General features: G+C 39.8%; 1 protein-coding gene across 3 annotated transcripts in view; it reads left to right on the top strand.

Annotated features, from left to right (window-relative positions):
• The window catches only part of ppp2r2b (protein phosphatase 2 regulatory subunit B, beta), a 181,195-nt gene that overhangs the window by 60,801 nt on the left and 97,291 nt on the right, over positions 1–23,103 (top strand). The window contains exon 1 of one of the 3 annotated variants that reach the window (XM_012959022.3): positions 21,802–22,747. Coding sequence (XP_012814476.1) covers positions 22,678–22,747 — 70 coding nt within the window. The 5' untranslated portion in view covers positions 21,802–22,677. 3 annotated transcript variants of the gene reach the window in all.

The following is a 23,103-nucleotide window of genomic DNA, read 5'->3' as shown; positions in this document are numbered from 1 at the left end:
TCAGATAAAATAATTCTGAAACAGAATCTTTATAGACATATATATATGTAGATCTGTATCTACTTGTGTATAGTTGGATGAGGCTGGGGCAGTGTAGGGATCCCCTTTGTGATGTGTCAGTGCCGACACTGTAACAGCAGCTGCATTCATAATAACAATTTACATTTACATCTCACTCCTTTGAATTGCATATATGAAATGATCAACGCTGTGAAATGCTCTGATTAAGCACTATACCTGCAATAATAGCAGTTGATAGGTAATGTATTTTGGTGATGGGCTTAATATAAAGTGAAACAAGACCACCAACAGATATAATGTATGATAATAAATGGCTCTGTAATGAGAATGACTTTCTGTCACCATCCATTGAATTTCAATTTTATGCACACCAGCTGCTTTAGCCCACTGTATTGGAATACCATCGGTCATTTGCATGTGCTGCTGCCACTGCCGAGCGCTCGGATTCACTATCGACCATTATTGTGGCATCAGTGATCACAGTGCCGAGGAATGAAGGGAGGCTGCTCTTACTGTTTCATACCATTTATTAAAGGACGGTACAGCACTTCCCTGCAAATCAAATTTAAAAATAGCTTTACATTTCAAAGTTAAGAAAATTATTTTTCCATTTAAAAATTTTCCAGCTTGTATCTTTTTGAAGAATTAGGTTTTTAGCAGACAAAATCCTTCTTCTTTGCTTAACCCATAACTATCCTTGGTATTTTACTAAAAGTCACCCATTCCAAAATATAGTTTACAACAACCTCACCAGGGGCTCCCAGGAGCCACATAGTTTTATAGGATAATTTAGTGTGTGCATCAGCATAAAGAGCCACAGAATCTGGACAGATCTTTATTACTCCACGTGCTGTTTCACCCTGCATTGCTGCTAAAAGATCTGGTAAAATGCACACACACACGTGAAATACCTTTGTACCTTTAAATTTATGTTTACTTTGACAGTACACAGATCCTCAGCTAGCCAGAACCACACTGATCATTTTATGCTAGGGTAAAGAAGGGGAATCCTTGGCATCAAAACAAAGATTTATGTAATTTGCTTGGCTTGGATTTCCTATTCATAAAAAAACACTTTTTTACACTTTGTACAACACACTACCTTTGTATATAATCAGGGTCGGACTGGGGGGTGCAGAGCCCACCGGGGCTGCCACCCAAGATGCCCCCACTGGCCACGTCCACTGAACCCCCCCGCTGCACCCCCTAACCCGCTGCAGGTGCCCCCGCCACCCGCCCGACATCCTCCCCTGAGCGCACGTAAGTGAAAAGCATCAGGGGAGGACATTAGTGGCCAGTGGCCACTGGGTTTTTTAACGGTTTCCCGGCAGACCCATTCTGACCCTGTAGAAATTATTAATAATAATTATTAATAATAGTTGTAGGACCCTTTCCCAGGCAAGATCCTATAAAGCACAGGCCGAGAATCAGCTGCAACACTTACTCAAGCTTGCTTTTTTGCCTGCACTTACAACTATTGTTTTGGCCTGGGTGCAGACACATGCATCTTATTACCTTTCCAAAATGCAAACTCTTACGTTTCTTAGTCAATATCTGTTGCTTGTACCTGCACCTGGGTCCACACAATGGTTCCGGGTGCAGACAAAGAAGAAAGCTAATGTCATCACAGGGGCTGATTCTCAACCTGCGCTTTTCCGCAGGCCGACATCAGCCCCATGTGGCATTAAGCTGAGGATCAGTCCCTACACTGGCATAAGCCATCTACTTTGCCTGCATCTGTAACCATTGTGTTGACCCAGGTTCAAGTACATGTGGCAGATATCAGTAAAGAAATGTGAGAGTTTGCATTTCAGAGCTGCTAACCACTGTCTGTGCCTGCACCCAGGCAAAATGCTGGTTGTGGGTGCAGGCAAAGTAGAAAGCTGATGTCAGTGTAGGGGCTGATTCTCAGATTGCGTTTTTCCACAGCCAGAGACTCCGTGCCGTGTGGCATCAGCCTTAGCTTTATGCAGTAGTAATTCAATCCTTTAATTATTCTGGCCCATTTTACAGGGCTGGTTGCGAAAATAAGGAGAAATTTGGTAGCTGCTGGAACAAGGAAAACAAGTTGTATAATTCTTGATGCATATTTTTTTTTACTTGAGTTAATAGTCTGATGCATTGGGGTATTAAATTTGAAATGTGTAGTGGTTGTTGAATTGAAATGGCTCTACTGTAATTTCCTAAACTCTTAAAACTAGTGAAAAAGAAAACTCATTGACCCTTAAAGCCCACCTGACCAGGATATGGGGAATGCATTGCAGAGAAGCCCAAAATATGGATTTAGATATGGAGCTGATAGTAATGCAGCGCAAACCCACTACTGGACACACAGTTACAGTCTGAACAGGGTTTGAGGAATTCCTCTATTTCTCCCAACAAATGTTATGTTTGGCATGAAGATATGTGTAGGTTTTCAGTACCATGGACAGAGTAGAGCGCTTTACAGAGGTTGTAGTACAGGAGTTGCAGTACAGTTAAATTAAATACTTGTATAAACTTAAAGGGGACCTGTCACCCTAAGAGAGAATTCCAAATCCTTTTCTGTCATTTTCTAATACCAGGCTGCTGGCTGAGCTTAGATTTAGGAAACCAGGGGTGAACTGTAGTGATGAACGAATCTGTCCTATTTGCTTCACCAGAAAATCACAAAACTTTGTGGAAAGCAGCTTTTTCGTCACAAGCGACTTTTTTTTGACACAACCAGGACTTTTTTTTTACGTTTCCACAGTGAAATTTTGCGCCTGTTTTGAAAAAACATTAGCTTATGGCAAAGTGCGAGATTTCACTGTGAATACAGGCCTACTGAAAAAATTTGCTCATCACTAGTTTAAGTGTATCCAGGGAATACATAGATAATACTTAGGCAATTGTCCATTTTAGCTATTTTAACTATCTATTTCATTACTAAAGCCAGCACCTTTTCTAGTAATTTGTTTTAACCAAAAGCCTTTTTGCACCAAATAGGGGCATGCTCTATCTGTGAGCATTGTCATTTGTCTTACATACTACTTAACGTTTTGTCTGCCACTGCTGTGCAGTTGATGGAAGGCAGAAAGAATTTTTTTCTTTATACTAACCCTTCAATTACACGTGGATTTACAGGAGTATGACTAGCAAAGCATGGATGGGTGGTTTCATTCAAAGTCATATTTTCCAAAGGCAAAAAAGGTGTGTGTATGTGTGGGGGAAAAGGACCAAGTTTAGGTGGAAAGATGACAAGTTACATTTGTTAGGATCAGTTTGAGGTGGCATTAGTTAAAGGAACAGTAACACCAAAAAAAGAAAGAGCTTTAAAGTAATAAATATATAATGCACTGTTGCCCTGCACTGGTAAAACTGGTGTGTTTGCTATAGTAACACTACTATAATTTATATAATAAGCTGCTGTGTAGCCACAGGGGCAGCCATTCAAGCTGGAAAAAAGGAGAAAAGGCACAGGTTACATAGCAGATAACAGATAAGTTCTGTAGAATACAATGGTGTTTTATCTGTTATCTGCTATGTGCCTGTGCCTTTTCTCCTTTGAATGGCTGCCTCCATGGCTACATAGCAGCTTATTTATATAAATTATAGTAGACTTTCTGAAGTAAAAACACAACTTTTACCAGTACAGGGCAGCAGCACATTATATTTTAGTTACTTTTATACGCTTTCATTTTTTGGTGTTACTGTTCCTTTAATCCAGTTAGAGATGTAAGTCTCAGTTTCAATTGTTAATGAAAGGGTTGATAAATTAATTTAGATATCATTGTCATATAATCAAAAATATAGTCATTTATCTTCTATAATATACGTGTGGAACTGGTTGGGATAAACACACAATGTAGTTGGTGTAATCTTGAACTCCTCCTAGTTATTCCATATTATAATGTCAGCCAGATAAAGGTACAGTAAATGTCATCCAGCATAGACATCAGAGGAAAGAAAAGTTAGTTGGTGTATGTAGTTTTCATTGTGTTGCCTATATTATACATACATGCTTAAGTTACATACGTAATTATAGCTCTGGAGATACCACAGTTGATGCTCCCCAGTTGTTGATGCATTACAGTCGTTAGTATACTGGGAGTTGCAGGGTCTTTGATATATAATTATAGGGTTTTGTGGACTGTATTGTACGAACAGTTGTTAATGAGGTCTGTTACTCACCAAACAATTTAGAGATTGCTCCAGGACCCTGAGAACCAACATAAATTAGTGTTCAGTATGATAATGATGGGGGATTTTGCAGTGATTTGGTGGTGGAAAAATTAGTTTCTTAAGGTAATCCTGGTATACAGTGAAACCTTAATTTTACATTTCAGAATTTCAAGTTTGCCCTAATTTTACACTGTATTTTTGTGGTCCCACCAATATATAATACATAATACATTTCTCTCATTTTACACCAGTTTTTTTTCTGGTCCCCTGAAAAACCTAAACTGGGGGTTCTACTGTATTAAATAAAGGATATATTTGATTTATCCCAATAAACCTAGCATAAATGAATTTCGCAGTTTTAATCTTCAATTTGTCATTGGTTCAGTGAAGTCTTGGACATCCATTCTATATTGCATGCTCCCTAATTTCTTCTTGCAAATATCCTTTGGACAGTCTGCTTCCCACCAGATGGCTGTTAAATCAGGCTCAATATGTACAAATGTAACAGCGCATTCATAATTAACACAGCTCTATCTGTCTTGTCATACAAGGATCACTTGAAGGTGTAAAATAAATTTGCTTCAAAACAAATGGGTCTCATCTACCAGCAGCATTTATTTTACCAGTGCTGGAGCAAAAAAGAAAGATGTGTTAATGACTAGGGTTTTGAATTTATTTCTATTAATCCAGGTCCAAGCCTAGCCTTTTGGTTTGTGAGCAGTCTTGTCTCTGAACCCATTTTAAATCTCTTGCAATTAGATGCCAAACAATTAGTAAAGCCCTGGGCTTTGTATTGTTCCAAGGCACACATTGTAGCCAGTGAGAATCCAGCTGCATCAAATTATATTCTTTTATCACCCCTGACTATTCATATCAATAGTTAACTGGAAGGACAGAAATAATACATATACTGTATTTCTAAAGTTGCTTCGTTTTATTTATGGCAGCTGTGAAGTCTGCCAAAAAAGATTTGTTCCCATGGTAACCACAGAAAGAAATTACCCTATGTAGAAACAAGCACTTTCACTTATGACACCATTTCTGTACCATATGGTGCTTATGGGAGAGTGTTTGCCTTAGAGCTCCAAAATTCACTGCACCATCCAAGATACCTGAGCTTACTAAAGAAAGTATTCTTCACAGTCTTACAGTCTTCTTCTGATCCTTTATATATGTCCTTATACTTATCATTAGAAGAAGTCAGATTGTCTTTGCCAAAAGTGTTTAAGTTATGAGTTGGTTTCTTAACAGAGGGAAAATCTACCCCTTATTAAAACAGAGCAGTCCCGCATTGTAGTTTATAAAGGCGTAGAATCTATTATCTGGAATGCTTGAGAACTAGGGTTTTCTGGATAAGGGATCTTTCCATAATATGTGTAACACTTGTTTGGCTTAATAGGGGTATTATTACCAGGCTAGTTTGGGCTTAGAGCATGTGTTACATGCAACCCCCTTTCCCAGGATGAGCCTCCACTATATGGGAGCTGTGTCTGGGGCTATATGGTATAGTTCAACTACAACTCACACTGGTGTAGTGCAGTAGCTTGCAGATAAACTAGATAATACTTTATTGTCCAAGACAATGAATATTCAGGGTATGTCAATATACTCACTCAGATGTTACACAGACCAGCATGCAGAAGTACAATAGGTATTGCAAACGATCAACAGGTAGAATATGATGCTTCCCTAGTGATCCCTTCTCCTTTTGGAGGTTAGGTAGGTACAACACCAACAGAAGGATAGGTATAGGCAGCTCACCTGCGTAGTCCCTTTCTCTTGTGGAGGTTAGGGCAAGGCATATTTGCTAACCTTATTCCCTAGCACTTCTGTGTCCCTACAATAAGGCAATAAAGGCCTAATAGGAAGACTACTCCTTTCCTATTATCCTGGATGGGGCTAAAGACTGCCCTTGCTATATAAGTCTGACTGAACTCACACCTCCTAGAGGGTGCTATTATAAATGTTGCTATGCTGTCTTTTCCTCATTCACGGGGCCCGGTCCCCGACTTTAATTTGGATGGATGTGGCTACTGGGCCGGATCTGTACCCAGGCTCAATGGAGTGGTGCTTCAGGTAGCAGACCGGCAGCCAAAGAGGAAGTCACACCCTCCTGCCAGACACTATATCAGTCTGCCGGGGGGTGTGTACAACAAGGCTAAACCTATAAGGGATAGCTTTACAACTGTAAACTGAGTACAAGGGCTTCTGCCCAATAATAGTAAAGGTGTGAAGAGGTAGGGAATAACACCATAGGGAGCTTAACCCTATGGGTCCCTACATATGGATCACCAAGATGAGAAAAAATGGAAATCATTGTTTTTTTTTTTTTTAAAAAACAACAGGTCCCATACCAGTATGTCTTGATCTGATAACAATGCAAATGTAGTTACGTTTCTTCCATTTGGTGAAGCTGTTGTGCAGTATTGGTACTGAATGCATTCACATTGTCAAATTTGCTGAATGGAATGGCTTTAAAGAGTCAGAATGCTTGTCTTGGATAGACAAAATTAGGAGCAAATTGTGGCCATTTACAGTACTGTTACACTGTGCAAGATATTTGTTATAAATTATGATCTGTGTTAGTCTATTGATCTACAAAGTGATTGTGTCAAGAGGCTGCTGTCCAATGTGCTTGCCTTTTGCATTTATGATCCCCTACAATATAGTATTGGCTTCACTATGTAGCTTTAAGTGTAAATGACAACATGGCATCAGTTGTAGAGGGATCATTCGAACCCCCTAATGCCCTGTCATTTCCCTTTACTTTGCATGAAATAGTAGTAAATGATTACCTCTCTTTCTAGTACATGCTTAGAAGTGGAAGCATGTGGGTATCCAGTATCCTTTACCCTTTAAAAAAGGTGAACGTGGCACAATTATCCATTCAGTGTGCCCTTGGGATATGGCTACAAGCTTTATTAAAAGTATGTCTCCTCCTCACCAAGGACTGTGTTGTACATGGGTTTAAAACAGAAAAAGATTTCTCACTTGCTTCTCATGCAGAATGCTTCAGTAGTTAGAGAAATGTACTGCACATCTTGTAAATCAGCTCAACTTAATAAGAATTCAGATGGACCTTTTCAACACACCACTCTGTCAATGTTTGCTCACTGGAATGGCTCCAAAGTGGCATTCTGGGAAAGAAATCAGCATGCACTGTGTATATTAAGACTTTTAATAAATTGAAATATATTCATTCTGTTTTGTGCTATTTGTCTTTAGAAAGTTGGAGAAACTTTTAGGCACATTAAGACCTGCATGATGGAGCTTGCTATACATTATCTGTTATCTGAAAGCCTGTTATCCAGAAAGCTCCAAAATACAAGACCATCTCCCATAGACTCCATTTTAAACAATAATAATGTACTTGATCCCAACTAAGATATAATTAATCCTTATTTGAGGCAAAATCCAAATTATGAAAAGATTTCTTATCCGGAAAACCCAAGCAGTCCCAAGCATTCTGAATAACAGGACCCATACCTGTATTATCCTAATGGATAATTAGAAACTGAATGTGGCTACTCTACAAACCAGACCTTCATAAGGTGCATAAAATTTGTTTGGAAGAATTATTTTAGCAAGGGAGAAAAGCAAGGCAGTAATGTGCAACCTACAGGGCCATGTGCATTGGGGTTCTCTGATCTCAGAGAATCCCAGAGGCTGCTGGTGTCAGTCTATAGTATGCCTATTTGCACCACTCTGCTGTTGTGTTAACTGGCCTCATCTGTACCTGGAGGTGCAACTTACTGTGCCTGCACTTGAAACCTATACAGGTATGGGATCCCTTATCCGGAAACCCGTTATGCAGAAAAGTTCCAAATTAAGGAAAGGCCATCTGCCATACACTCAATTATAAGAAAATAATTCTAATTTTGTAAAAATGATTACCTTTTTCTCTGTAAAAATTAAACAGAACCTTGTACTTGATCCCAACTAAGATATAATTAATCCTTATTGGAGGCAAAACAGCTCTACTGGGTTTATTTAATGTTTAATGATTTTTAGCAGACATAAGTTATGGAGATCCAAATTACAGAAAGATCCCTTATCTGGAGAACCCCAGGTATCAAGCATTCTGGATAACCGGTCCCATACCTGTACTTCAAAGATCTGCAGACCTGCACTATTACCCTATTTCTAACAGGTCCAGTGTTACTAGCTCCTGACTGCTCTTTTATGAACTTTTTTGATCACTACCTGTATTGACCATTACCTAATTCAGCAATTTGACTTCTTATCTGGTTTGATCTGTTTGATCTAACCTTGAGTTCTCTTAACTTCTAACAAATTAAATTTGTACTCATAGCTTGGCCACTGGCTGCTCAGGAAACCTCATGCAATTTTTAAAGAAATATATTTCTGTAGACTTATTCAGACCACTATTGCAATTTACATTCATTTTCTATTTTGTCATTTCTGAGATATTAGATGTTTTAGGCTGACATAGAAAATTAAGGTAAATTGCAAAAGTGCTCAGAGAAGCACCTAGAGTAAGTTTGCATTAATTTTTTTTTTTTTTGGTTTAAGTCCTGGAAGCTCCCGAGTGGCATACTGAGTGTCTGCCAATTAGCAGTGGGCACTTCCTGAGGTCAAAGGTGGTTGTTAAATGCAGATGAGTGTGCTGAAACAGGGCTTATTGTCAATGCTAGGCTTAATGACCTTGATTGTGACAAGGAGATGATATGCAGGAATAGAATGTCAACTGTAGTTTTCCTAAATCATCAAACAAGTCCCCAATAGAACATTTTTGGCAGTCATTTGGCCCCTAAAAGTGGCCCTATTCTTTACACAGTAGTAGTTTGACCTGTAGGGTGACAACTCACAAGCTGGTCATTCTAACTAGACTGTTTTTTAAAATAATTATAATAATTATAAATAAAATAAAATAATTCACTGCAGATCTTGTTACTTCATTACTCAATAAATATTAAAATAAAAGGCTGGAAAAATGAAAGGACTGGCTTTGATACCTATCCTATAAACATCATAATTAGTATAATAAAGGAACTGCCTGAGACCGCTGAATGAAAAGTAAGGACATTGGTGAAATCAGCAGATACCAAAAGTGAAGCGGTGAGAGGTCTGTGTCTTGATTGCCGAAACCTGCAGTTTGATCAAGCAGAGGAATTTGGACAAGAAACAAAATGTCAGGATTTCAGTTTTTCTAGATAAGACGTGCGGACAGATTGGCTTGGGGGAAAGCAAAACCCAGTAGCAATGTTCCATATTTTTTCCAAATATAAATGGAACCTGAAAAAAGCTGCTGCTTTAGTGAATAATGTAGATGGAAAGTCTGGCTTTGTTTTTATATATAAATATAGAGTGTTTACTATATGAGCTGTATATTTTTCCAGCTTTCTATGTAAAAAAAAAAAAAAAGAAATACTACTGAAATATTATTTTTGGCACTTTAATCAGTGTTGTCCTGCTAGTAGCTTGCATGTTGGATGTGGTTCAAGGAATTTATCTTACCTAAATCCTTCTAATGGGATCCACAGACTTCTTCATATGGCATCTTTTGCCTGTAGTCTGGTCCATCATTTATGTGGTTTGTGTAGGAAAATAGGCTTATGTGGAAAAGGCTGAATGGTAGAAATTCAAATGAGTAAAGTTAAGATTCTTTAACTGTGCTTTATGCCTCACTCAGGGTCAGAACGTGGGGTAGGCAGAAGAGGCATATGCCTAGGGTGCAAAGTTCGTTGAGGGGGTGCTAGGCATGTACCTCTTCTGTCTCCCTACTCTTAGTACGACTCTTGTCCACCCCACTGCCCACTCTTAACTCCCCTTACCCCCTTGTGCATGTGGCAGGTGTGGTGGCTGGCTGGGTTAACTGGGGTACCTGGCTGTCTAGAACAGGCACTGTTTTAACTTGATGCCTTTGTGAAATGCATGAATATTTTCTTGACACGTGGGTCACAAGTTATCTCTATTTGTACAGTAGCAAGTGCTCTGGTTTTGTAGCCAAAATGGTTCTTGGGTTGGACTGCTGTCACTTTTCTATACTGTATACATACAGGTTGGTACTCAAAACAAGTCATAGGCTAGTATATGATTACGCTCTTGTAGGCACAAAACACTAGAGGCTTTACTTCTGAATGTTTTCAGAATCAAAAACAAGGGTTGCTTTGCCTTGGCTTTGGAGTGCCAGTCTTTGTGTAAATGTATGGTGATCTGCACCCCAAGTTGTAGGTTTGGTGTGTGGCACCCAGAGCCCACAAATATACTGCTGAACATTCTACCATGCAGTGTTTAGGGATTCTTTCATGTTTCACTATTTTATTGGGAACACGTTAATCCACCAATATGTTTTTGGAGTGTCGGATAAAATTGTGGAACCTGGAGCACACCTACACAGACATGGGTAGAACATACCAGCTCCTTGCAGACAGAGCCCAGGTCATGGTTGAACTCAGGACACCAATGCTGCAAAGTTTTAACCACTGAGCCACCATGCTACCCAGGATACATGCAGAGGCCGTGAGTATAGAGGGCCCAATGTGGAATTGTTATAAATACACATATATGTATATATTTGTGTACTTCTAAGAATGTATTACATCACCTCTCCAAGTTTTGGCAGTTGGAATGAAACCAGAAAATAAAATTGCCACAGCCCAGTATCTTTCAGCCATGCCACTGTGGAAGTATTTTTTCCCTGTATTTTTAATTCCCCAATATCTTTAAATAGTCATTTCAGAGTAATAAACACACAGTTTAGCCAATTTGGCAAATTAAACGTATTCCCATGGGTCCATTCAAAACATGAGGGATGACCTGCTAATTATTTAATACAGAGATATCAGATTCCGAGGGGGCAATTGTGCAGCGTTGATTAATTGCACTTATGAGTAGGTTTATGGTGAATATACATATTTTGTACATGTTCTAACCAGCAGTAGTTTTAAAAGTTTCTTTTTTTTTGTCTTTTTATGAACACAATTCTTCCAGTTTCTATATTATAGCTGTTGCCCATTTCCCCTCCCCTGTCGCTTGTAATTTTTCCTGCCTCTAAGAAAGTAACCAAATGTGCATCACAATATGTAAATGTTATTTCCTTTTGGCTATTGTGTGAGATTATGGGGTAATAAAAACACTGAATAATTTATTCTTAGCAATCATAAAACGACTGTGCCTGTGTGAATGAGAGGCAACATTGCTACCCTGAAATACATTTCATTTTGCCTACGCGCCCTGTGATGGTGGGACCCGCGACTTCAGAGCAGCCGACCCATGCCTGCTGCCTAGAGTAAGCTGATAATCTATTTAAAACATTTCGATATCAGACAAACCCTTGAGGTATTCTGTAACCATTGTAATTTACTGAACCTTCCCCAGGGATATAAATTAGTCTCAGACTAGGACTTTACTAGTAATTGCATTTGTAACCATTTGCTCCCCTATCCATCTCCCTCAAAATTCACCAATTATGTGATTTCAGTGTTTTCCAGTCCATTGGGTTGGCTAAAATCTCATTCTAATTTCAAGCAGGCATTTTCTTCATTGCGCTCAGAATTAAGTATGCTATGGAGAATAACACTGACAGAAACCATTTTGTTCTGTTTATCTCTTGAGAAATGCCAAATCCTTATTGTTTCCATAAAGACCTTAAACTCGATTAATGTGCAGCTGGGCACTGGATCAGCCGGCGCTATGCGTGGAGTCTGACAGGTGGCACAGTCACAGAATAGTTAATGCTTTCAGTTATTATACAGAAATAACAAAATTGTGCATTAGCTAACAATTCCTTTGGTGTTTGATACAGTGAATGCACTTTACTTTACTCAGTGTGCAGTGGAACAGCTGTATTAGGGATAATGAAAATGTTATAGTTTGGTGCCAAGGGGGAATACACAAGTCTTAGGGAAAAAAAAGTTTAAAACAAGCCTATGCAGTGGCTTATTCTCACCTACAATCACTACCTATTTCCAGGCTGGCCCATATGCTTGTATGGTAAGGAGATACTGACACAAGAAATTAAACCTGTTTTACATCTATCATAACATTGTCATTGCATGCTACTTATAATTTTGCCTTTAAAGTATTTGCCCAATGCTTTTACTTTACCTTTCTGATCCCCCTATGTTCCTCTATGAGGGGGCTGCCATATTTGTGCAGCAGTAGGCCGTTGGCATTAGAAGCTATAACTGACAGGCTAGAAGTAGTAGTCAGGTTTAGGTTTTCTTTGAGTTACATATTCTGCAGCCCCTTATCTCAAAAAATGATTACAGGTATATTGAAATTGGTATTGGCTATTCACCCATAATTCTAAGAATATCTAGGACAGAAAATAAGAGTTTAACCCAAGTTTACATTAAAGGGCAGAATTATTAAATCTTTCTATTCATTCCTATGAGATTTTTAGAAGTGTATTTATCAAATTATGAGTTCTAACTTTCACCCATTGATAAATTTGCTTCTAAAAACACTGTAGGAATGAAAAGAACGTGGGTGAGTTTTTATGTATTAAGCTTTAGACTCACATTTTGATAAATCTGCCCTCTAAGTGACCTAACTGATATATCCGGTATCTTGATAGTAAATATGCATTGTCCCCAAATCACCCCATTTACATTATTTTGGTGTCTCACCAGGGGCATACTTATAATAAGTGCCTGTGCCTATAGCGGCAGGTTTTGGGGGGTGGGCCTCAGGTGCCTATATTTTCTTTTTTTCTAAAATATGCCCCCAGCAGATTTTCATAGGAAATTCCATAGGGGAACCTAAATACACCCCTGTGTCTCCCCCTGTATTATAGGAGAGTCCAACTATATGTGGTTGGAGAGTCTTTTTATATAAGTAATGTGCAGGCTAGCCCAAAAACTGCAGGTCAGGCAGTTTTTTGAGGTCACGGGGGGGGGGGTGGGGGTTCGGGCCAAGCTCTTCCTTTCACTCTCCCAACCCATGATCTTCCTGCGCTCTGCTTTCACCTCCACCTGCCCCGCCCTCTTTGTGATGTCAGAGATGGGGCATGGCAGGCACATGAATTATAGAGCTATTTAATAAATTATTATAAATATAGACAGAGGTTTCCTTGTTGGTTCCTATTGATTGCTTGTTGCCTTTATTTAGTGCAGACATTTTGCATGTACTTGATGAGTAGAGCACAGAGAATGTTGAATTTTACAGCTTAATGCTTGCCTCTTCATTCTTAGACTAATTTTTGTTTGGCTTAAATTAAAGTGGACGGACAATTGATTAATACTCTTTATTACTTTATTATTTGTATTTGTATTATTTGTATTATTTGTATTATTCTATGGGAGACAGCTAAAATACAGAGAGTACAATTATAGGGCCTGTTATCCAGAATACTTTGGACCTGCGGTTTTCCTGGTAAGGGATCTTTTGAGAATTTGGATCTCCATACCTAAGGGTACTAAAAAAAAACATTTAGACATTAAATAAACATAATAGGATTGTTTTGCCCCCTAAAGTTATTAATTAAAACTTAAAAATATTTATATAATATAAAATATATAACCTGACTGACTTCCAGTTGATCCAGATCCGGGTCGAAAAAATACCTGCCTGGTTTCCCTAATTTGGAAAACCGGACAGGACTCTTAGATTGATTTAGCAATCGGCCTATTGCCAATTCTCATAACCCCGCCCATTATTTCACTGCCCCCAACATCACTTGCCTTGCCCCCAACATATCACTGCCCCGTCCCCCTTCCCAGGCTTACTGCAGTCAGAAGTTTGCAACCTTAGATCCAGGAAGGCAAAAAACCCTTCTGAAGTCTTTTCAATTTGCCACAGTGGGGAAAAAATCCTTCCTGATTTCAAACTGGACCAGTCCCTGGTACTGGTGCTATTTTCAATAGCCTTGCATTCCTTCACTTGCTAAAAAAAATCCAATCCCTTCTTGAAGATATCTATTGTATCTGCCAGTACGACTGATTCAGGGAGAGAATTCCACAGCTTCACAGCTCTCACTCTAAAAAGCCCTTTCATTTAGATCTAGAGGTAAGTATCAGTGTTTGCAGATGACACAAATAATCCAGTACCACCCCTAAGTCATATATGAACAAGTTAAGTACAAGTGGATCTAACACAGAACCCTGTGGGGACCCTGTAAGAACCTTACTCCGACTTAATGTACCATTAACAACAGCCTTCTGTATACAATCCTCTAGCCAGTTTCCTACCCATGTACAAATGCCATTAGTAAGAGCATAATATTCTGGAGGTCAAAGCTGGAAATAAATTGTGGCATTTAGAATGCCAAACTGAAGCCAGCTGTGGCTTATAATGTAGATCTAAAAATTATAATTTATCTGCAATTTTTTTCCCAAAGTAGAAACTTGAAAGCCGGCAATCACTGAGAAAGGTACTAAAAGCTGTTAATTTCTGATCAAACTTTTGGGATTTCCAGCATCACATTATTTCAGGCAATGATTACATGAGCACACCAGGAGCCATGGTAATGATCCATCCACTTATTTATTTCTAAGGAATGGGGTTAAAGGGAGTAAAGGGCACCATTCATCTCCTTTCAACTCCACCCCTGTGTCCTTGGCTCCTTAGTAATGTCAGTGGTGAACAGTTTAATTTGTACCACCCAGGAACTATAAGCAGCAGACTTGTGGGATGTCACCCATCTCCAGGGACATATGAACTCCCATTATTGCTTGCAGATTCCCCCATCCCACAGAGCACTGCACTATTAGTTTGATTTCACAATTAAATTTCTTGGGTTTAGAACTGATAAAAGCAGCTTTTCCGATGGGGAAATCTCTTGAGCAGTCCATGCCAATTGTTAATTTGGGAGTACACTTTTTCCTTAAAGAAATGCAACCTAAAATGAACTTTCTGTTTCATTTGGAGCTCTATAGTAACCTAATATTAGTGGCTTTTTTATTCTGCAGCTATACTCTACCCCAGGTAGGGTCACAGACTATACCAACCATACACAGGCTTAAGGAACAGCCTAAATAACAAATGTAGGGGGGAAGTAACCCAAAATCTAGGTACACAAATTCCTTTTTACTCAGTGGGGTCACTGCCAAGGAGTAGGAACGCTATTTTGTGTTGCACGTCTTCTCTCCTGTATATCTGCAATCTCTACATTAGTGTGCTTTAAATGACTGCTAACATAGAAAAACAGTTGTAAGGGCACATTTCCACAGTTACATTCCAAGTTACACCCAGCCTTGGTACACCCCTTGCTCACCCCTCTCCAAGTAGTATGTATGCTTTTACCAGGTAGGAAAGGAATAGTTTTCCCATCAACTCCTCTACTTACTAGATTTAGCCATAATATACATATATACATATAATGAGTCATATATATATATCCACCAGAGGGCCACCCCATAAAGCTTCTTCTGTAGGCACTGGCCCTCTACTGCCAGTATAGAAATGCAGCCCTGGTTACAGCAAACCAAAGCTTTGGTGCAATGGTGTGAGTGAAACCTGACTTATCGTATGTTTCTTCATCATGTTCCAACTTTAATACAAGTGAATGCAAAGTGAAATGGGACAGATTCGCTCATCACTAGCCCCCACATTTGATTTTAGAGGTGAGAAGTCATTTCTGCTGCACTTACATATACTGTATTTCACTGATATGCAGCGGCCTAATATAGTCAGAGAGTGTTTTTTTTCAGCTTTTTTGATAATTTAAAAGACACAATGTGTTTGAATTAGCCACTGCAGCGGTCACACAGTGCCGGGTGTATTATATGGAATGTGGCAGATAAGAGAAACAAGGAAAGGGGATCACTGTGTACCAAAAACTGCAATACAAAGATATCACTAATGTCTTTAGGAATCAATATGATCAATCTTTTTCATTACCGTTTCTTTTCAGTACATGAGAGTGACATCTGTGAATTGATTTTTCATCAGAATGCTATGAGCAAATCTAGAGCACTAAGTGGGAGGAAGGCATTGTGTGCACAATGCATGGCAGTTACTATTGACTTAACACACATTGTAGCAATGGGGCACAATTACAGTTTATGAGGAAACAAATTTGGGTCTAATTGTCAATGGGATTTTGGTAAGAAATAGATTCAAATTACCCATTTAAGTGGTTTATGCATGAGCAGATGAGAATATGTGTACATGCACACATACATACACATGTGCAGACTATTTTTTATGTTATACAATATTTGTGTAGAAAAGCTGTACTCCTTTCTTTTGATAGCTGAGAGTTGCTTATAATATGGACTAAAATTCATGCAAGTATTACCAGGTCAAAAGGGAAGCATGATGTACTGATTTGTGTTGAGGGAATATGCAGTGAAAATATATGGGAAATAATGTAGCCCTACAGTAAATTATTAGGATAATACTGTATAAAGCTATTAGAAGTCAGCAATGGGCCCATGACCATACAGTACAGAGAGCGGTCAATCCCCCCTATGTGTTTGGGAGTTATCAGATTTTGTGGCAAATTTTTCAGCGAAAGAGGACAGATTCGCTCATTGCTAATATGCATATATATTAATAATATACATAATACATGCCATAAATATCCTGTAAATTATATTCTTATAAATGGTGCTTAGTGATTGATTTCATCAGTTATAATTGGTGCTCAGTGATGTACTATGTCTTTCCTTGGTCCTTTGCTTTTTAACTTGTTTATTAATGACCTGGAGGTGGGCATAGACAGTACTGTTTCTTTTTTTGCTGACTATATGTTGCATGCAGGATGCTGCCGCTTTGCAGAGCGATTTGACAAAATTGGAAAACTGGGCAGCAAAATGGAAAATGAGGTTCAATGTTGAGACTTTGGTAGAAATAACAAACTAAATGGTGGTGTATTGACGGATCTGTGTTTTTTGTAAATAAAAGTTGTCAAATTCCAGGCAGTGCCATTCTGTGGCTACTAAAGCAAATAAAGTGCTGTCTTGTATAAAAAAGGGCTTTGACTCAAGGGATGAAAACATAATTTTGCCCCTTTATAGGTCCCTGGTAAGGCCTCACCTTGAGTATGCAGTGCAGTTTTGGGCTCCAGTCCTTAAGAAGGATATTAATGAGCTAAGTGAGAGACGTGCAACTAAACTGGTAAAGGGGATGGAAGATTTAAACTATGAGCTTAAAGGAACAGTAACACTAAAAAATGAAAGAGCTTTCAAGTAATGAAAATATAATGCACTGTTGCCCTGCACTGGTAAAACTGGTGTGTTTGCTACAGTAACACTACTATCATTTATATAATAAGCTGCTGTGGAGCCATGGGGGCAGCCATTCAAGCTGGAAAAAAGGAGAAAAGGCACAGGTTACATAGCAGATAACAGATAAGTTCTGTAGAATACAATAGTGTTTTATCTGTTATCTACTATGTGCCTGTGCCTTTTCTCCTTTGAATGGCTGCCTCCCTGGCTACATAGCAGCTTATTTATATAAATTATAGTAGACTTTCTGAAGTAAACACACAACTTTTACCAGTGCAGGGCAGCAGCACATTATATTTTAGTTACTTTTATACACTTTCATTTTTTGGTGTTACTGTTCCTTTAAACCAGTGCACCAGAGGTCACCCCTTTATATTAGAGGAACAGAGCTTCCATTTGAAGCAGCGTAGGTGGTTTTTCACGGTGAGGGCAGTGAGGTTGGGGAATGCCCTTCCTAGTGATGTTATAATGGCAGATTCTGTTAATGCCTTTAAGAGGGGCCTGGATGAGTTCTTGAACAAGCATAATATCCAAGGCTATTGTGATACAGGTATGGGATCCGTTATCCAGAAAGCTCCAAATTACAGAAAGCCCATCTCCCATAGATTCCATTTTAATGAAATAATTTAGATTTTAAAACTGATTTCTTTTCTCTCTGTAATAATAAAACAGTACCTTGTAGTTGATCCCAACTAAGATATAATTAATCCTTATTGGAGGCAAAACAATCCTGTTGGGTTTAATTAATGTTTTATTGATTTTTTAGTAGACTTAAGGTATGAAGATCCAAATTACGGAAAGACCCCTTATCGGGAATACCCTTGGTCCTGAGCATTCTGGATAATGAGTCCTATACCTGTACTAAAATCTACAGTTAGTATTGATGTTGGTATATATAGTTTATGCACAGTATGTGAGTGTCAGGATGTGTGGGTGCTGGGTTTACTTGGATGGGTTGAACTGGATGGACTTTGGGCTTTTTTCAACCCTACTTAACTTAATAAATATAAATATAAACTTATATATAATATTTGATGACCCTCATACTAGATCTGCAGAGTGAAGGAAATTATTTTTCCAAGCTCTACCTCCAATTCTATAAGTGCTGGTGGTGTCTTTGGCTTTTGATACAGTATGCTATACCTCCAATGGAATGAGTCAAATTGGGGAAGCAGACTTTCGTAGACTTTCAGAAGTCATCTATATGTATATGTCACCTGCACATGTCCAGTGATTACTTGTTCCCTCCTACCCTTTATTCAAATGGATTACCAGTACATGGGGGGGCGGGGGGGGGGGGCCATTGGGGTGAAGCCCATTGCAGGGGTTTGGCCCCTGGTTAAAAGACTGAACATCTAAAAGAGGCAACTAAAGTTTTGGTGCAAAATATTAAGATATTTCAAAGGCTTATGGAGTTAATATCTAGGAAGCAAATAAAGTTAGAATATGGTTTTAAAAGTTGAAGTAAAAAAATGACTAAAATTCCTTGAAAATGTCAAAAAGGTAAATACTGTAGGACCCAGTTTGTTATGGATTTATGATGACAGCATCGAGGGAAATTGCTGCATAGTTACTGGATCTTGGTTGGATGCATCTACAGACATTCTAATATATTTTGTTTCATTTTCTGGAGCTTTATTTCAACTGCAGAAAGTGCCATGAAATCTGTATGAATTGTTAGTTATGTCATTCTATTCTGGTGCATAATGGCTGCTGGCTCTGAGATGTTTTGTGTGGGGTTGACATAACTGGGATACGGAACTTCTCCCTCCCTGCTGAATCTGTTTCTCTACTTGATGCCATGTTTTTAATATTGATTTAAGAAAAGCTTTTGTTTAGAAGGTTGAGGAAAAAAGTAATCTGGGTGATCTATGAAATTTTCATAATGGCTTCCAAATCACTGCCTGCTTATTGAACATGGCAATAAATAATCTGCAATCTGTCTCAGAATTCCAAAGTCTACAAGTAAATCTCTCTCTTACTCCTCCTTTCTCTCCTCCTTTTTTTTTTTTATTACCTATAATTTTGGAGAGTACCTCTCCTAATATTATCTGTTGGGAATTATCTGAGCAAATGGTTGAACTCAATAGACATGTGTCAGCCTCAAATACTATGTAATCATTAAATCCCTCCTCCACCTTTAATAGCACATGTGCCTCCTGGTCCTCGAAATGGAGATTTACCAGTTTTTCTGCATCATCTTACCCTGAAAACCCTGAATACGCTCTGGTGGAAGCACATGTACCTAATATCCACCGAAAATGCAAAGTCTGACGTTTTTTGGTGGATATCAGCTGCTTGTGCCTGCACCTGAGCGTATTCAGTGCTATCGGGTGCAGGCACAGGTAGGAGCAAGTGTGTGTAGCATATTCTCAGCAAGCAGTTTTCAACTTGCCAAAAAAATGCTACTTACACTACATGTGGCATTAGCCTTAGGGTGCATACAGTATACATTAAAGTCAGCACCCCACTCACATTAGTGGCTATCAGTGTGCCCTTGTTCACTGCAGCTACATGTTTTCCAATGTAGAATCTTCAGTAACAACAAGGAACCATCCCACATATCTTACTTATACGGAAGTTGCCCTGTCTGTTGCTGGATAATACTTAGGGCATCACCATTTCTAGTAACAAAGGTTTGCTACTGAAAGCAGTGTCTGTCCATCCCTCTCTATTCTCTGCTGTGGTGGCTCAGACTCAGACAATGTAGCAGAAGACAGCTGAAAGAGAGCTGACATTTGCTACATTTTTGTCACTATCAATAGTTGTTAATAGCAGTTACATTTGCAAACAACTTTAAACCCATTACAAATTAAAATGTATGTTAAAAAATGATTTTTTTCTTAGGCAAAAAAAAATTTGAGGGGGTTTATATGCTCTCTTAAATACACAGCAGACAAAACATTAAAGCTATGGTATTAAATATGTTGTTTTAAAACAACTACAGAAGTAGTGTCTGTTAATATTTTCCACAGTTCTGGTTGTGACTTCTGCAACAATGTAGCAGAATCCAATTAATTTACTGAAGGGGGGACTGAACAGACAACAGAAAGGGATAGATAAATACTGCCTTTCATTGCAATTAACTTTAAAGAAGACACACCCCCAAAATCCCTGTAGGGAGTTAAACTGGCCATACATGTGGCGATCTGACGATGTTTCATGCGACCATCGGTCGCACGAAACATCGTCAGATCCGCCACACACCATTCAGGGCTGAATCGGCAGGTAAGGAGGTAGAAACAATAGGATTTTTACCTCCTTCTGCCGATTCAGCACTGAAGGGAGATTTTGGTTAGGCGCCTCCTATGGCGCCAGATCAAAATTTTCAAACTGGTCCGATCGGCGAGTCAGCCGATATCAGCAGCTTCCTGCGATATCAGTCGACTCGCCGACATACCATACACGCACCGAATATCGTACGAAACGAGGTTTTGTACGATATTATCGGTGCGTGTATGGCCACCTTTAGTGTTAGCCCAGGGGTGGGTGCTCTGTGTAAGGTGGGGCCCCAGTGCAAATCTCTCTAGTTACGCTGCTGATGCCACACCACCATCTTCATTCTTTCATTAAGCAAAAAAAAATGTTATGTGGACATCACTTTTAAAATTAATTTGACATAGATATTTCATGGAGTTGTTCACTTTTAACTTTGAATATGTTGTAGAAAAAGCTATTCTCAAACAATTTGCAGTTGGTCTTCATTTTTTATTTGTGAGTTTTGAATTATTTAAGCTTTATATTCAGCAACTTTGCAGTTTGGAATTTTAGCAGCTACATGGTTACTGGGGTCCCATTTACCCTAGCAACCAGGCAATAGGTTGAATGAAAAACTGGTATATTAATAGTAGTAGGTCTGAATTAAAATATAAGTAATAAAAAAATAACAATAACAATGAAATAGTAGCCTTAAAAAAGTGAAGACCAATTGAAAGGTTGATAGGAACTGGTCATTCTACAACATATTAAAAGTTGACTTAAAAACACCCCTTTAGTACAAGGTAGTTACATAGATAATATGGATTGTAAAATATAACTGTGCATCTTAGAAGATTCGTTTCTTCTGTGTTCCACAGCACAACTTCTGCCAACTTGTAGAAACTATATTAGGTGGCACTACGGGTTAGCGCCAATGTATCTACAGAATAGCAATGCAAAATAATAGCAGGCATCATTGCCACTCAGAGAGTCAATATGCTGATCCACGAATGTTCTGCGCTAGCATTATACCATATACCCCGGTCCGTTCACCCCAGCCTTTTCTGTAAGTGACACGACCCGCTGGTAGTGTATTGGCTAATGCCAGGTAGCCTGTAGCCATGCGGCTAGTGATGGGGAAGGGGCTGTCTGGGCCAGTTTTGGAGAGGTTGGTGCTGTACCATCTCTCAGCCCCCACACTGCAGCAGCCCTGGGAGAGTGGGGGGAGGACAAGCCTTCGCTGACGCAGTTGCACTGAGAAGCTGGAGAGGAGGAGTCTGCGCCTAATGCAGCATCTTACTGTATCCAGGCAGCAGCAACAGCTAGAGGAGAGGCACCAGAGGGCTCAGCAAGGTGCGACGCAGACTGATGGACACTATAAGGACAGCTCTGATCCCTACCAAGTAACTGCACCTCCCACTGCAACCTCCATCTTATGCAACAGTGTCTGCTGCACTGCCGGCAAAAAATCGCATCAGGGCACCTTCTTGTATATTGTAACCTCTCCAGCACATCAGGTGTGACGCCTTCACTTCGAGTGCTGCTTCCAGCAGAGTCCGGCGCAACCAGCAAAAGATCTGCAGCATTGGCACCGACCCGGCGCTACAGGGGCACCCACTGGCAGCTCAGCACTTCCCTTTCCCTGCCTGTATCTCCCCAGGGACTGCACCCACATCAGCCCCGGCAAGCCCTGCTCACCCCCACCCTGATATCTGCACTTACACCCAGTACATGCACTGCCAGCCATGCCCTAACCTCTGTGCAATTATCAGCATCACTCCGCACTAATCCCGAGTTGCAGCTACTTGCCTCCCAGACCTGGCACCGCGTCCTCCCTGCGCACTGTGCGATCTGTCGGTGCCAACAGGCACTGCAACTACTGCGCTCCCCTCACCCGGTGCCCCTTCTCCTGCAGTCGCACCCACTGCACCTCGACTCTGTGCCTCAGGGGACCCATCAGGGCTAAGGGAGTGCCAGGCTGCTGGTGTAGCAGGTGCTAGAATAGCTGCAGCCGCACCGCTTCACCCTTTCCTGCTCTTTCCACCTCCTTTCTTGTGATTGGTATCGGCCATGGAGTGCTTAAGGCATCTCCCTCAGCAGCTGTGCTAAGGCTTTGGCATAGGGATCATGGATACTTGTATATTGCTTTTTACTCATCTGAAAAGTAACGCTGCTGTCAATGGAGGAGGACATAGATACCCGCAAAATCAACAGCAGTTTCCTGCGCGATCACAGCTATGCAACTGAAGGTGAGTGTCTCCATCTGTGCGATCTGTGCATTCCTGTGCACTCCACCGGCCGAGCAGGGGGGAGGGGGGCCTAGAGCGCTCGCATTGCCCTGGCAACAGCTAAGCCACTGGCCTCCAAACGCTGCTTCATTCCCATTACTGAGCATCCTCATTAACTTCCTATTATAAGCTACAGGCTCTGCACTTACAATAGAACATTTTCTGCTCACACTAATAAACTTATAGATAAAATATATACTGTAACCAAGGGCATTTTAAATTAGAAGCCTATATCTGCTGAACCATAGCTCCCATCATCCTCCATGGGCCATGATGGAAACTGCAGAACTATAACTGCTGCAGGGCTAGAACTATCC

This window comes from Xenopus tropicalis, chromosome 3 (assembly GCF_000004195.4).
Source record: "Xenopus tropicalis strain Nigerian chromosome 3, UCB_Xtro_10.0, whole genome shotgun sequence".
NCBI classification, from domain to species: Eukaryota; Metazoa; Chordata; class Amphibia; order Anura; family Pipidae; genus Xenopus; species Xenopus tropicalis.
The sequence above is the reverse complement of the archived record's forward strand: the minus strand, read 5'-3'. Positions and strand labels throughout refer to the sequence as shown.